General features: G+C 52.6%; 2 protein-coding genes across 2 annotated transcripts; both read right to left on the bottom strand.

Moving 5' to 3' along the window:
• Positions 1–542: 542 nt before the first annotated feature.
• On the bottom strand, positions 543–2,635 carry FOXL1 (forkhead box L1). Its single transcript, XM_015874097.2, has one exon. It carries the CDS (start codon positions 2,509–2,511, stop codon positions 1,600–1,602), a length of 912 nt encoding a protein of 303 aa, XP_015729583.1. The 5' UTR covers positions 2,512–2,635; the 3' UTR covers positions 543–1,599.
• A 5,490-nt stretch (positions 2,636–8,125) lies between these two features.
• FOXC2 (forkhead box C2) lies at positions 8,126–10,999 on the bottom strand. The gene has a single exon (XM_015874179.2). The coding sequence runs from the start codon at positions 10,704–10,706 to the stop codon at positions 9,267–9,269; it is 1,440 nt and encodes a 479-aa protein (XP_015729665.1). The 5' UTR covers positions 10,707–10,999; the 3' UTR covers positions 8,126–9,266.
• Between the last annotated feature and the right edge of the window lie 2,212 nt (positions 11,000–13,211).

A 13,211-nucleotide genomic window follows, 5' to 3' on the forward strand; every position in this document is an offset into this window, starting at 1 on the left:
GTAAATCCCATAGCAGCTTCTGCCCCTGGATCCAGGTGTGAGCATCTTTCTTTTGGGAAACTCCACAGGGGTTTTCTGCATTCTCCCACCCAAGAGTTTCTTGCTTCACGTTGAATGGGCCCCCTGAGCTCCCAGTGCAAAGGTGAGGGCAGGATGATGAGGTGCACAGTGTGACCATCCTCTATGAAAGCTGAATCTCAGCTCACCTGAGGACCCCAGATTTCCAACAGTCTGGTGGTTAATTTAAGGGGAGGCTTCTGTAACAAGAAGGGATGGGACAGAGGTAGGAGAGGGAGGGAAGAGTACAAAATCACTGCAGGAAACATCATCTCAGTTGCAATGAATGGATCGTTTCCCTTGGGTTTCTTTGCTTTTATCCCCTTTTACCTCCTGGCTCTACAATGCTTCATGACCTCATCAGGATGTTGGCATTGGGATGATGGCAGCAGCGCATCAGAGCCTGACATAGGGTCCAGCCCCACTACTCGGCCCACTGCTGCACAAGGCAAAGTAACTTTGACCACGCACAGCCACAGTCCTGGACAAAATATTTTATTGGATATATATTTTCATAATGAAAAAAAAATAATAATAATGAGAATATAGATATTTTTTCTTCCAAAAGGGCATTTATCCATTAATATACAAAAAGCCTCTATTATGGGAAAAAATAAAAATAGAAAGAAATATTCCTGCTTGCTTCTAAGGAGTCTCTTTAAGAAAAAATATATATACGAAACTTTGAGAAACACAGCTGAAGTCTTTTGTTTTTGTTCTCTGTTTCATTTTCTCGTGGTTGTTGTCCAGGTTGTTAACACTTCAAAATGCCAAAATCATCCTCAGCAGCCCCGCTTCAGTCTTTTTTGGTCAGAAGCAACTGATCCCAGCAACACATGGAAACCACTTCTTGTTCCAGACATGTTTGCTCAGCCATCCCCCTCTCCACAGTCACAACAGCGAGGCAGAAGCGCTGTGGCAATACTCAAGAAGGACAGTGATGGGCAGGGAACCAGCTTGAATTCTATTTAATGCTGAGTCAAAGCAAGCAGGGCTGTGCAGGATGAGCCTGAGTTCCTTTGTCTGCCCCTGTTCCAGCTCTGGTTCCACTTCTTGGAGGACTAGGCCAATCTCAGGCAAAATATGAACAGCAAAACAAATCTCAGCCTCTTTCCCAGGAAAGAAGAGGGACAGGTTTGGTTTCCAGAAGGAAAAATTAAAGAAAACTGAAGACTGGAAGGATTTGGCAGAAAGCAGAGTTGAGGATCTTGCTGGATGCAAAGGTTAAAGCTGCAGAGCGAACCTAGTGGGGCTTAGAGGCCAGCATGCCGCCCCTCTCCCTCCTCCCACCCCCTCCCTCTCACTGTCCATCTCTGTGATGTGAGAAAAATCCGGTTTACCTTTTGGTCGATCTGGCAGAGAATGAGGCAATGGTAAAAGAAAGCTTCGCAGCGAGAGGTGCCTTGAGAATGCCCTGAAATCCTGAGTAACTTTTAGCATCTCTTTTAGGTCCCTACCCACATGGTGAGGTCCGAGTCCGGGCTCTCCCTCCCAGCGAGCAGAATCGGGGGGGGGGGGGGGTACATATCATTATGGGAGCAACTACTGGAAATTAAATACCGCCTCGGAGAAATGGAAAGGGAAGCAGGAGAGGAAGGGGATACCGATGTGGTAGAGCCTCCCGTGCACCTGGGAGTCGAGCATGAGGGAGGCATTAAGGGCCGACCCGAAGCCTCCGCTGGCCACCAGCGAACCGACGGGGCTCTCCCGGGCCTTGGGGACGGCCCCGTGGGGGTTCTGCCGCAGCCCCTGGGCTAGGATGCTCTCGATGCTGAAGCTCCGACCCCTCTTGTGCCCAGCACCGGCGGCAGGCGGCCCCCCCTGGCCGTCGGGGGGTCTGGGAGAGGCGGCCCCACCTCTATCCAGGCACCGGGGGACAACATCCCCTCCCCCACGCCCCCCTGCCGGCCTCGCAACCCCCTCATCGGCCGAGTCCCCCGCCGGGCTCTGCCCCGTCCCATTCCCTTTGGCCCGCTTGGGTTCGTCGGGGCGGCCGCCGTCGGAGGGGGCCGAGCCGCTGCGAACCTCCTGCGGCCCCGAAGCTTTGGGCTTCCTCTTCCTCCTGCGGTAGTTGCCGTTCTCGAACATGTCCAAGCAGCGCGGATCCAGGGTCCAGTAGCTGCCTTTTCCCGGCCGACCCTTCTCCCGGGGCACTTTGACGAAGCAATCGTTAAGGGATAGATTGTGGCGGATGCTGTTCTGCCAACCCTGCTTGTTGTCGTGGTAAAAAGGGAAGCGGTCCATGATGAACTGGTAGATACCGCTGAGGGTCACCTTCTGCTCCGGAGCCTCTTTGATGGCCATGGCGATGAGGGCGATGTAGCTGTAGGGGGGTTTCTGAGGGGGGTCCTGCCGGGTGATCGAGCCGCTGGGGGCAAAGCCCAGTGCTGCAGGGAGGTACAGCATGGACGGAGAGCCCATGGAGGAAAGGTGGGGGCTGTAGAGGTGGCTCATGGCCGGCCGGCTCGGGGCTTTTGCTCTTCCCCCCAGGAGGGATGAGTCCGCCGGGGAGAGGTTTGTGCGAGCTCAGATCCCAGCCCAGCCCGAACGAGCTCGCTCTGCCTCTGTCCCCGCTTCAATAGCTTCTTAAAAAAAAAAAAAAAAAAAAAAAAAAAGGAAAAAAAAAAAAGGGGGGGGAAAAAAAATAGTTAAATATTGTTGTAAGTTTGCTATTATAGTGATCTTTAGCACTGGAAAATAAATTGTCTCTGATAAACAGTCGTTTGTGTTCTCAGCCCACCCACATTAATTAAAATTTCATTGCTACAAAACTCCGAGCTCTCTCCACGTGTCTCGCTGGTACCAGCCAATGGTCTCCGGGTTATTCCTTCATTTGTTTATAGAATTAGTCTGTTGATAAGTCTGCCCACCCAAGTCGAATCAAGCTGTGTTTATTTGGAAAAATTTCCGGGCCCATATATAAACGCACTGATCTGATGTTGAAATATCACGTCACCTTTGACGCTGTAAGCACACACAGCAGAGCAGGATGTGCACTGCTGGAGCTCGGGGAGGAGCAGGAGAGGATCCCCGGAGGAAAACGGGGCCGAGAAACAACAGAAAAATAAATAAAGGGAGAATAAACGAAGGGGGAAAGGGAAGAAAAGGGATCGAAGGAGGAGAAAACATCGAATGCTGATGCTTGAATTGGGGCAGGGTGGAAAGGATTATACTATGGCCAGTTGTTGCGGGGGCGGGGCGGGGGGGGGGGGGGGGCAGGTTGTGATAGGCGAGTCCGCAGCCCCCGATGGCTGCCTGAGAGACTGGGGGGCGGGGGGGGGGGGGGGAGGTGGAGTGGGGGGGGGAAAACTCGGCAGAGGAGGGGAGGAGTCAGTATTTGTGAATGGGGCCTGTTGCTTTATATTATGTACTTTCCTGTTTATAACAAGGAGGGGGATTATAACAACTTTACAAGTGCACACAGCTGGCCGGTGCTTACATTAGGAATTTGTGATGCTCTTTTTCTGTATAAATGTCCAGGTTCGGGTCTGTGTTTTCTGTTGTTGGCTCTATTATTATTATTATTATTATTATTTAGGTGTTCTATGTATATTATTTATCAAATTATTAATTTGCTGATGTCACAGCTTTAATCCTAGGTCCTGAGGGATTCCGACGCAGTTGGAGGTGTCGGCTGTCTCCCCAGGCCCCCTGAGTTAATTAAAGCATCATTTCTTCGGGGGAAGGAAGAGGAAGAGGGAGATAGGGATGGGGATGGGGATGGGGATAGGGGTGGGGATTAGGGGATGGATGGGGATGGGGATGGGGATGGGGATGGGGATGGGGATGGGGATGGGGATGGGGATGGGATGGGACGGGGAGGAATGGGGATGAGGATGGGAATGGGAATGGGGATACAATAGGGACAGGGATACAATAGAAATGGGGTGTGAGGGTGTCTCCCCCGTTAGAAGGCCGTAGAAATGAAGCAAGAGGTGAACAGGAGATGCTTGGCAAAAGCAGCTTGAAAGATGCCCGTTCCCTAGTTGTTTAAGGAGAGAAGCAAGACCTGAATCGGGAAACATCCCTTCCTTGGGAATGGCTTCAAAGAGAAATAAACCCCTCCACGCAGCTCTTCGCCCGCTCATGGTGGCCGTGGTGGGACTTTTCCATGGTGGGCGAGGATGTAAAAGAAGAACTCAGCCGATCCTCCCTCCGGCCCTCCCCTCGGGATCTCTCAGCCCGTCGGGTTTCCCGTCTGTTTATACAATTTCCCTAGAAATGGAGCGGACGAAGGGGTTTAATCCAGAAGTAAAGGCCAGCAGCTTTCATATGGAGTCTCAAATGATTGATTAACGACACCTTCCTTTTATTTATTATATTTTTTAAGAGCTATGAAGCAGAGACAGAGGCTGAGACGCTGCAAGCGGTGGACAGCGAGCCTGAGAAACGCAGGGCTGGAGAAGGAGGTGGCTCCTTGACGAGGGGATGGGGACCGTCCCCGTTCACTGACTTATCCCAGGCCGGGGTAGGGAGGGACAAACCCACTCTGCTCCCCCCACCATTGCCGGGAACGCCGGTATCGCGCAACATCAGGAGTGCCATCCATGCAATAAAACCCCAAATAAATCAAAGCAGGACGGATTGGAGTGGGGAAAACCCTTCGACTGAACGTTGGGAATCAGCATTCCCGCCCCGCCCCCCCGGTAGCATCTTCATTGGGGAGGGATGGGGCAGAGCCCGGCTTCTCTCACCTTCTCGATGCACTCAAGGGGCAGCACGACCCCCCCGCACAGACCCACTTAGGGAAGACCCCTCTCTTGGGATACCCCAAGGGTAGATTATTAAAATAATAAATACTCGCTTGTGTGGCAGGAGATGGACACAAGGGCTTCCCCGAACTCCCTCCCCCCGTAAAATTGTTGCTTCCTCCTTTTCTTTCCCCCTCTTCTCCCCCTCTTTGCGGTAGGAAATCCTTGGAGGCGGGGATGAGGCTTTTCTGTCTGCTCCTTCTTCCCAACCCGTGCGTTGCCTTGTGTCTGTCTCCTGCCGGCAGCATCTCTGCGTTATGTGCACGGGCAGTGGGGTGGCCGGGGAAGGGAGAGGACGAGAACGAGCGATGAAGCCGGGAGGGATGTTGTAGTCTTTGTTGTTATTGTTGTTGTTGTTGTAGCTCTTTCTCTGAACGTAAGAAATGCGGATCCGGCTGAGGCACTCCTGGACGTGTTTCCCCTCCTCTCCAGCTGACAGTCCCCTTTTAAAGCAGCAGAGAGGAGCGCTCGAACCCGGGGGGATCCGGGGGAGGGAGAGGGGGGTCGGGGGAGAAATCAGTGCTCCCCACTCTTTCTGTAACCCAACCCGTTGCGGAGCGGGGGTGTAAATCAGCGCTCCCCTTTGTCGCCGCAGCCCTCCCCACCGCAGGATCCGGGCCCGTCCAGCTCCTGGAGGAGCTGCTTCAGAAGGGGCTTCCTCATCCCCGGCTGACAGTTGCGAACGACACTAAAGCACTTAGAAATGCCCACCTCTCACCTCGAGCCGCTGTGCACGGCGCTGTATAATCGCATGATCGCTCTACGCTGGCAAAGGACAGGGAGAATATTTATTTCTCCACCGTCTCCTGAATGATTGGTATTAATTTTCTGCAAAATCCTCTCCGAAACTACAGGAAAGCAAGCGGCCTTGCCCCAAAATCTCCTTCCCACGGCACTCTGCTGAGCTTTAGGAAGGGTAGGATGGCTCTAGGGGAGCAGACAGCTCTCTGCCCGGGTTTATGGAGAGGCCGGGGATTTTCCTAAGGGGAATACGTTTTACAGGGGTCCTGCAGCACCAGGGATACGTTCCCTGGGGCTCACAGCGCAGTGAAATTCCCGGCAGCGGTACGGGAACGAGCTGCGAACCCGCCGGCCCTTCCCCTCCCGAACCACAGAGCTGTCTGGGCTCTCAGACGAGTTTTGCAAAACCATAGTTTGATGGCAGTGTAGCAAGAAAAACCCATCCACCAGCTTCATCCGCTGCCCGGAACCGCGCTGGGCCTCATCCCGGTGCATCCTTCAGCTTCAGGCGGCCCCGCTGGGGCAGAGCTTGGCCCTTCTGACCTACTAAGGGGGGTTGGGGGGAAGGCATTCAGCTGCAGAAGTTGTCCTAAGGGCTGGAAGGGTGGGCTGAGCCTGGAAAAGGGACGCGGTGGGGGGATTATCTGGTGTGGGAGTAGACGCATCAGGGCCGGCTCGAGGGGACGGGGCAGTCTGTACAGTCTGTAAGGAGCTGCCCTATGCTTTTCCTCCAGGCTACCTTCCTCCCTCTCTGCCCCAACAGTCACCTGTCGCGACAAAAGCCTATCGCGTTATCGAACCCTGCATCACAACTACGAAATCCGGCTCGAAAATGCCCCTGCATCACGCACTCGGCTCTCACCTCGCCTGCAAAAGGAACCCCCAAAAGTGTTCCTCGGATAAGAAGAGTGGGTGGGACGTATCGATGAGGTCTGAGCCCGTTTGAAGCAGAGGGGTGGATACAGCCAAGGTAGATCTGCATCCCGGGGTGGGGGGGAAGGCTGAGAGACCATCCTGTCCCGGATGCAGTTCCCGGATTTAGGATGGGAGAACGGCCTGATCCTGAAGGAGAAGAGCTCCCGGCCCTACTCTGCTCTCAACACCTCACAGAGGGCTTTTCTTTTTGTGCCAAGAGACTGAAACCCGGCCATCCCCGGATAGCAGAAGAACGGCCAGGAGAGAGGCTTTGGGAGCAGCTCAAACCCACCAAGCAGAGCACTGTCCCCTTCATTACATTTATCCTGAGCTCTCCCTGGGTACAGCCGATATCGGAAGAAATAACCCCATCTCCAACTCTCCCCCAGCCCTGCTGTGTCCAGCGAAGGGGAGACGGGCAGAGAGTGAAGGGGTGGCAGAGGCACCAGCCAGGAATTCCCCAACCCTGGGAGAGGGATACAACCCACGAGAAAGGAGTTGGTATTGGGGCAATGAGTGCTCTTACCCCCTTTTATACTTGAAACAGCGTTTTGGATTTTGCTGGGAAAAAAAAAAAAGAAAAAAGAAAAGAAAAAGGTGGGGGGTGGGAGGAGAAGGAGGAAAAAGAAGGAAAGAAAATCACTCTCTGAGAGCCAGGAAAGAAAAAAAAAATGGCAAGAGATTTACAAGAATGTTCCTTAAAATACAGATCAAGTGAGTGTCGGGCATTTTTTTCTCACTTAAACCGAGAGTTTCAGTGTTTTTTTGCCAGATTTCTAGCGCGTGCCAAATGTCAGCGATCAAAAGCAATTCATGTCATCGATTTCTAAAGGCCAACGAGAACGGAACGGTTCCTTCAGCCCCGGTATAGAGGCAGAGGGGATGAGGCTGTGGAAGGGGAAAGGCCGGGAGGTTCCCCCGGGTCACGTCGGGGCTGAGCGGAGGAGCCCCTTCACTGTGCCGGCAGCGGGGGAAGAAGCCGGGCATGGAAACCTCTTGAGTAAGAGGAGCCTTTCCCTCCTCCAGGCTCACCCGGCACCTACAGCCTTAGCTCTGCTGTGTCCCTGCGCTTTGGGATGGTGGGAAGGGGGGGGGGAAGTCGCTTTAACAGGTTGACTTCGGTTTGGGGAACATCTGTCAGCAAGCGCAGCAGCTCAGGGGGATGGAGGGGAGGCTGAAAGCGGGCAGATATCCACGCGGGTGGGGATTAAAAAGCTATAAAACGGGCCCTACTTATGGACTTGCCGCTTTGCTTTGAGACTCGGAGGTTTAAGCGATAGATCCCAGCTCACGCGTCGGGCCGCCTTTAAAATGGGGTTTTGCTTTCGCATGGAAAAACTCTCAGTGCGGACATCTCATTGAAGCAGAGCTTGCAAGGATAGGGCAAGAGGGAAGGCGGCCGCAGAACCCCCCCACACCCCTTCCCTCCCTCCTTGCTCCCTTCTCCCCTTTGGAGGCTGAAGGCAGAGATTTGGGATAGAGCGGCCGCCCAGCATCAGCCCCACGCCTGTATTAAATCCTTTATCCAAGAAATAAACCCGAATCAACCTTTCGGCTGCAGGAAAAACGACTCGGTTTTAAAAACAAAGAGCGCCGCACGAAGGTAAAGGTGGAGGGAAATGGATGCGTAAAGCAAAGGACGTACACACAGAGCGCCAGACTTGGAGCAGAACAAAACAGCACGGGTTTATTTTAAGGTAAAGTACAACAATGAAGACCACATAAAGACAAACGAACTCGGAAGCAGATTAAAGCAAAACAGTCCTTAAGAACGGTCAAGGTGAGATCTATTATACAAAAAACACATCACGCGTCGTAAATAATAATAATAATAATAATAATAATTAAAAAGAAAGTATCAGATACTTTGGGGTTGGTTGTTCTTTTTTTTTTTTCCTTTCAAAAACCCACTAGCAAAATAATAATAATAATAATAAATTATTTCCTCGTCTTGCTCAAAGAACAGCTCTAAAAGGAAAGAAACTCTACGGCATAATTGTACACGGAAGGAGAAGAAGAAGAACTCACTCATCATCAATTTGGAAGTCAGAAATCATCGGGCGAGACAAAAAATAATCCAGTGAACTCAACTTTAAATATTATATTAACGGCTCTGAGACAAAACAACAATCCAGCCTGATTAGAAATCCACACATTTTTTACAGCACGACAGAGAACTTTCAAAAAATACCCAGGACATATATTTATATCTATATATATTTATATACTTCTTTTAAAAAAAAACATCGTATAAATGGTCGTTGTGATATTGGTCCATAACTTATTTCTTTTTCCAAGACCCTCCCCCCCCTCCCCCTATACTTTAGCATATAAAATTTGCCACTTTGTTTACATAGACACACACACAAATATATATATATATATTTAAGTATTCTTTTTTTCTTTCCATTTCTTTTCGGTGACATCCCCTTTTCAAGTAGGATTTACTTGACTGGAATTTCAGGAGGCCCGAAATGGGGGGATGAGGGGGGATAATGGAGGGGGGGGACGACACACAACATGGGACCTGCACCTCCATGTCCTGTAGCAACACGGAGAGACTTTTCATTCTATGGTTTTATTACTCTTTTTCCCCCCTCTGTCTGAGTGTTTGATGAGGTTTTATTCCACCTGATCGCTGCTTTTTTTTTAGTTATTGGATTTTATTTTTTTTCCTTTTGATTTTTTATTGCTTTTTTTTTTAATTTTATATTTTTTAATTTTTTTAATTTTTTTTTAATTATTATTTTTTTGCGGATGGCTCTAAGAGAGGGATCGGGAGTTTTAGAGGGGGGGAGCTACTCAGTATTTAGTGCAGTCGTAGGAGTAGGGGGCGGCGTGGCGATATAGGGAAGGCGCGGACCTGTAGGGGATCTGACAGGCGGAGTTGCTGCTCACCTGATGCTCGTTCTCCATTCCCAACCGATGCGACGTGAACATTTCCCGCACGTTAGGGAAAGTCTGCTGCTGCGACCCAAAAGTGTGACCGGGCAGGTGGCTCAACTCGGCTCCGTGATTGAGGTACCACGAGGCTGCGGGCTGCCCCGCCGCAGTGCCGCCGTGCGGGTGCCCGGCCCCCAGCGCTCCCTCCTGCCCCGACGGCAGGCTGAGGGCCCCGAGAGGAGACGGGGCACCGGTGGGGTGCTCTGCCAAGCCTTCCTCCAACGCCGCGGGGGGCACGCACATGTGGCCCGGCCTCTCGCCGCTGTAGAGGCTCATGGCCCTCATGCTGCAGTGGTAGCTCCCACTAGTGTCCAGCGCCTGGCTGCACGCCGCGCTGTAACCCGACGGCTGCCCCGACGTGGGGTAAACCAGCGGCATGCCGGTCCCCGTCCTGCCCGAGGAGGCACTCACCGGGCTCAGGTCCCCCGCGGGGGATGTCCGCAGGGTCATGATGTTCTCCACGCTGAATCCCGGCAGCCCGTTGCCGGCCGGGTGCTGCTCGGGCAGAGAACCTTCGGGGGAGGCGGCTGGAGGCGATGCGGCGCTGCGGGGGCTGTCCCGGAGCCCCCCGCCGCTCCCCGGACTCAGCGTCTCCACTTTAGTGATCACAGGCAGCTCCGGGGACGCCGTCTCGCTCTTGATCACCACTTTTTTCTCGGAGGCCGAGGAGGAAGAGGACGAGGAGGAAGCTTCCTTGGGGAGGTCGGAGCCGGACAGCCCGGGGGGTTTGGGCTGCTCCTTCAGCAGCCGCTCCCGGGCCTCCTCCTTCTCTTTGGACACGTCCTTCTTCTTGAATCGTCTCCGGCGCCGCAGGAAGCTGCCGTTCTCGAACATGTTATAGGAATCGGGGTCCAGGGTCCAGTAGCTGCCCTTGCCCGGCTTCTTGTCGTCGCGGGGCACCTTGACGAAGCACTCGTTGAGAGACAGGTTGTGACGGATGCTGTTCTGCCAGCCCTGCTTGTTCTCGCGGTAGAAGGGGAAGCGGTCCATGATGAACTGGTAAATCCCATTGAGCGTGATCTTCTTGTCGGGGGCGTTCTGGATGGCCATAGTGATGAGGGCGATGTAGCTGTAGGGCGGCTTCACCAGGTCCTTGGGGGCGGCGGGTTGGTGAGGGTGGTAGGGGCCGTAGGATCGTCCCATGCCCGCCGCGTACTGCTCGGCATGGCCTGAATAGACGCTCATGGGGTTACCCATGCCGCCGTACGTCCCCGCCGTCCGGTAGTAGTTCTGCTCGCTTAAATAGGGCACCACTCCCAAAGCGTTGGGGTCCGAGACGGAATAGCGAGCCTGCATCATGGAGAGGAGGAGGAGGAAGATCGCGAGAGGAAGGGCCTCACCCTCTGCGGGGAAGGAAGAGGGGACAGAGACAGAGCGAGCCTCGGCTGCGATCTCAGTCCCAGCGGCACAGCAGCAGCATCCTTGGGGCAGCCGGGGGCAGGCGGGTCGCTCCCTCCCTCGTTATGACTGTGATTCTGATGGGCACACCTAGAGGGAGGGAGGAGGTGGAAGGGGGGGAGGAGGAGGAGGGGAGGGGGGGGAAGGAGGGGTCTGCTCTTAGCAGGAAAAGAGAACTTAAAAAAGCAATCTCTAAAAAGTAGCGAAAAATGAAAAGGGAAAAAAAAATAAGGGGGAAAAAATAAAAAAGACGGGGGGGGGGGAGGGGGGGAAAGGAGGGGGGGGGAAATAAAATATCAGCCCTGCGGAAACCCCTGGTCACAAGCACCGGCCGAAATCTTCCGGCGCACAGCGGCGCCCCGCCGGCTCCCGGCAGCGGCGAGGGGTGCGCGGAGCCGCCGAGCTCCTCGGCCGCGCTGCCGCCGTTCAAACCGCTGCCCGCCGCCCGCCCGCTTTTACTCCCCGCTCGCTCCGCCTCTCTCGGTCTCCGCCAGCGAATAGTAGGATTAGCCGACGCCTCTCCTACCAATGGAGTTGAAGCGGTGGGATGCGGTGGCGATGCGAGCATCACACGCGGACACACACACATATGCACACACACACACATATGTACACACACACACATATGTACACACACACACACATATGTACACACACACACACACACAGTGTCGCCCTGCTTTAATCGATACACCCAACGACATATATACATGTCCCACCTTTAATCGAGATATCCCCCAATCTGCATCTCTTCTCCCACCTTTAACCTATACAGCCAGCAACAGATAGGTTTTTTCCCCACCCGTCTACGCCCCAAAAGAGCCAACCGTTCCCCGGCACTTGACAAAAAGAAAACGGATTTTGAAGCCCATTTGGAGATGTGAAGGCACCAGGTCTTTCCTTACGGGTTCAGAAGCTGTGCTGCAATCCAGACCGCGCACAGTTCCGTGCTCAGGTTTTCCCCGTTTTCAAATAGAATTATTTTAAATGATATAGCCTAGCTGTTTTCCTTTCCTTTCCTTTCCTTTCCTTTCCTTTCTCCTCTCCTCTCCTCTCCTCTCCTCTCCTCCTCTTCTCCTTTCCTTCCATCAGACAATGCGCTTAGGTGGCTTTTTTTCCCCTCTTCCCTCTGGCCATTGAGGAGTTTTGTGTGTGCGTGTGTGCTTTGCTTTTTCTCGTGGCTGTGAAATCCGCCCCTCTGCCTTTCTCTAATGATTTCATTAGAGGCAATCAGAGAGGGACAATTAGGGACGCGAGGTGGTCATGTGTAAAGTCGGGTGTTCGAGAGAGCCGCGGCGATGCGCTTTGTGCTGCCGGAGGGGTGAACGGCTCTGACCGGCACGGAAATCTCAATGAGAAGCCGTGATTTCCTCCCCCCCCACACCCTCCCTCAAACTTCACAAAACAAAAACCACTCAATTCTTACTGAAAAATCGATTCGAGCCCGAAAGGAGCAGATAAGGAATGAGCTGTCACCTCGGCGGGGCTTCTTTCCCCAGCCAGGCTGCTCCCCGTCTGATTTCTAAGCCGCGATTTTTTGGTTTCTCGCACTGTAATTTCTCCTTTCCCTCCTTGCAATTTGTGGGGCACCGTCAGGCTTTCAACAAAGCTATTTTACCCAAATTCCGATCGAGATTTTGTGGTCGAAATGCCCCTTTTCTCTACTCTCAGCCGCGGACCGCAGCGGGTTGCGGCCGTGGGAACCCGGCGGGGCCGGGAATTGCCGGCGATTTTCTTCATAGGAAATGAAACGATTCTACTTCTTTTTTTTTCCCCCTTCTTCTTTTTCTGCTATAGGCAGGAAAAAAAAATAACACCAACAAAACACCCAAAACATAAAAGGCAGCTCCTCCGCGAGGAGGTACAGCAACAAATAAACTGAGGGGGGGAGAATCGTTGCCGAAGTTTCTCCGGACGCCTCCAAATCGCTATTGAATATTGACGGAGATCAATGGAAAGGTTCTAAGAGGGGGTTCGTATTCAGTGCGAGAGTCCGGGAGAACCGCTGGTGGAAATAAAGAGTGAATTCTGCGTGGTCTGTCGATGTGTTTAATGGAAATCTACGGCCATCGAGACGACTTTCTTTATATTATCGTAATTTTATTATTCTGGAATAATTCGAGAACGATTCCCCCCCACCCCATTTTATTTTTTTCACAACAGATTTCACATCCTGCTTTCGAATAAATCGTATTTCAAATAGATCACCAAAGCCACGTCGTTTTCTAAGCGGATTTATTTGTAGAACTGTATATATGTATAAATTTAAAGCCAGGATTTTTTTAAGTGCATAAAACTGAGCCAAGCAACCCCTGAGGTTTGCCAGAGCTGTCCCTTCCCAAAGGCATGGGACGCCTCGAGAAATAACCCTCATTGAATCTTACCTCTCCTCAGCTGAAAACATTA

Source organism: Coturnix japonica, chromosome 11 (assembly GCF_001577835.2).
Source record: "Coturnix japonica isolate 7356 chromosome 11, Coturnix japonica 2.1, whole genome shotgun sequence".
NCBI classification, from domain to species: domain Eukaryota; kingdom Metazoa; phylum Chordata; class Aves; order Galliformes; family Phasianidae; genus Coturnix; species Coturnix japonica.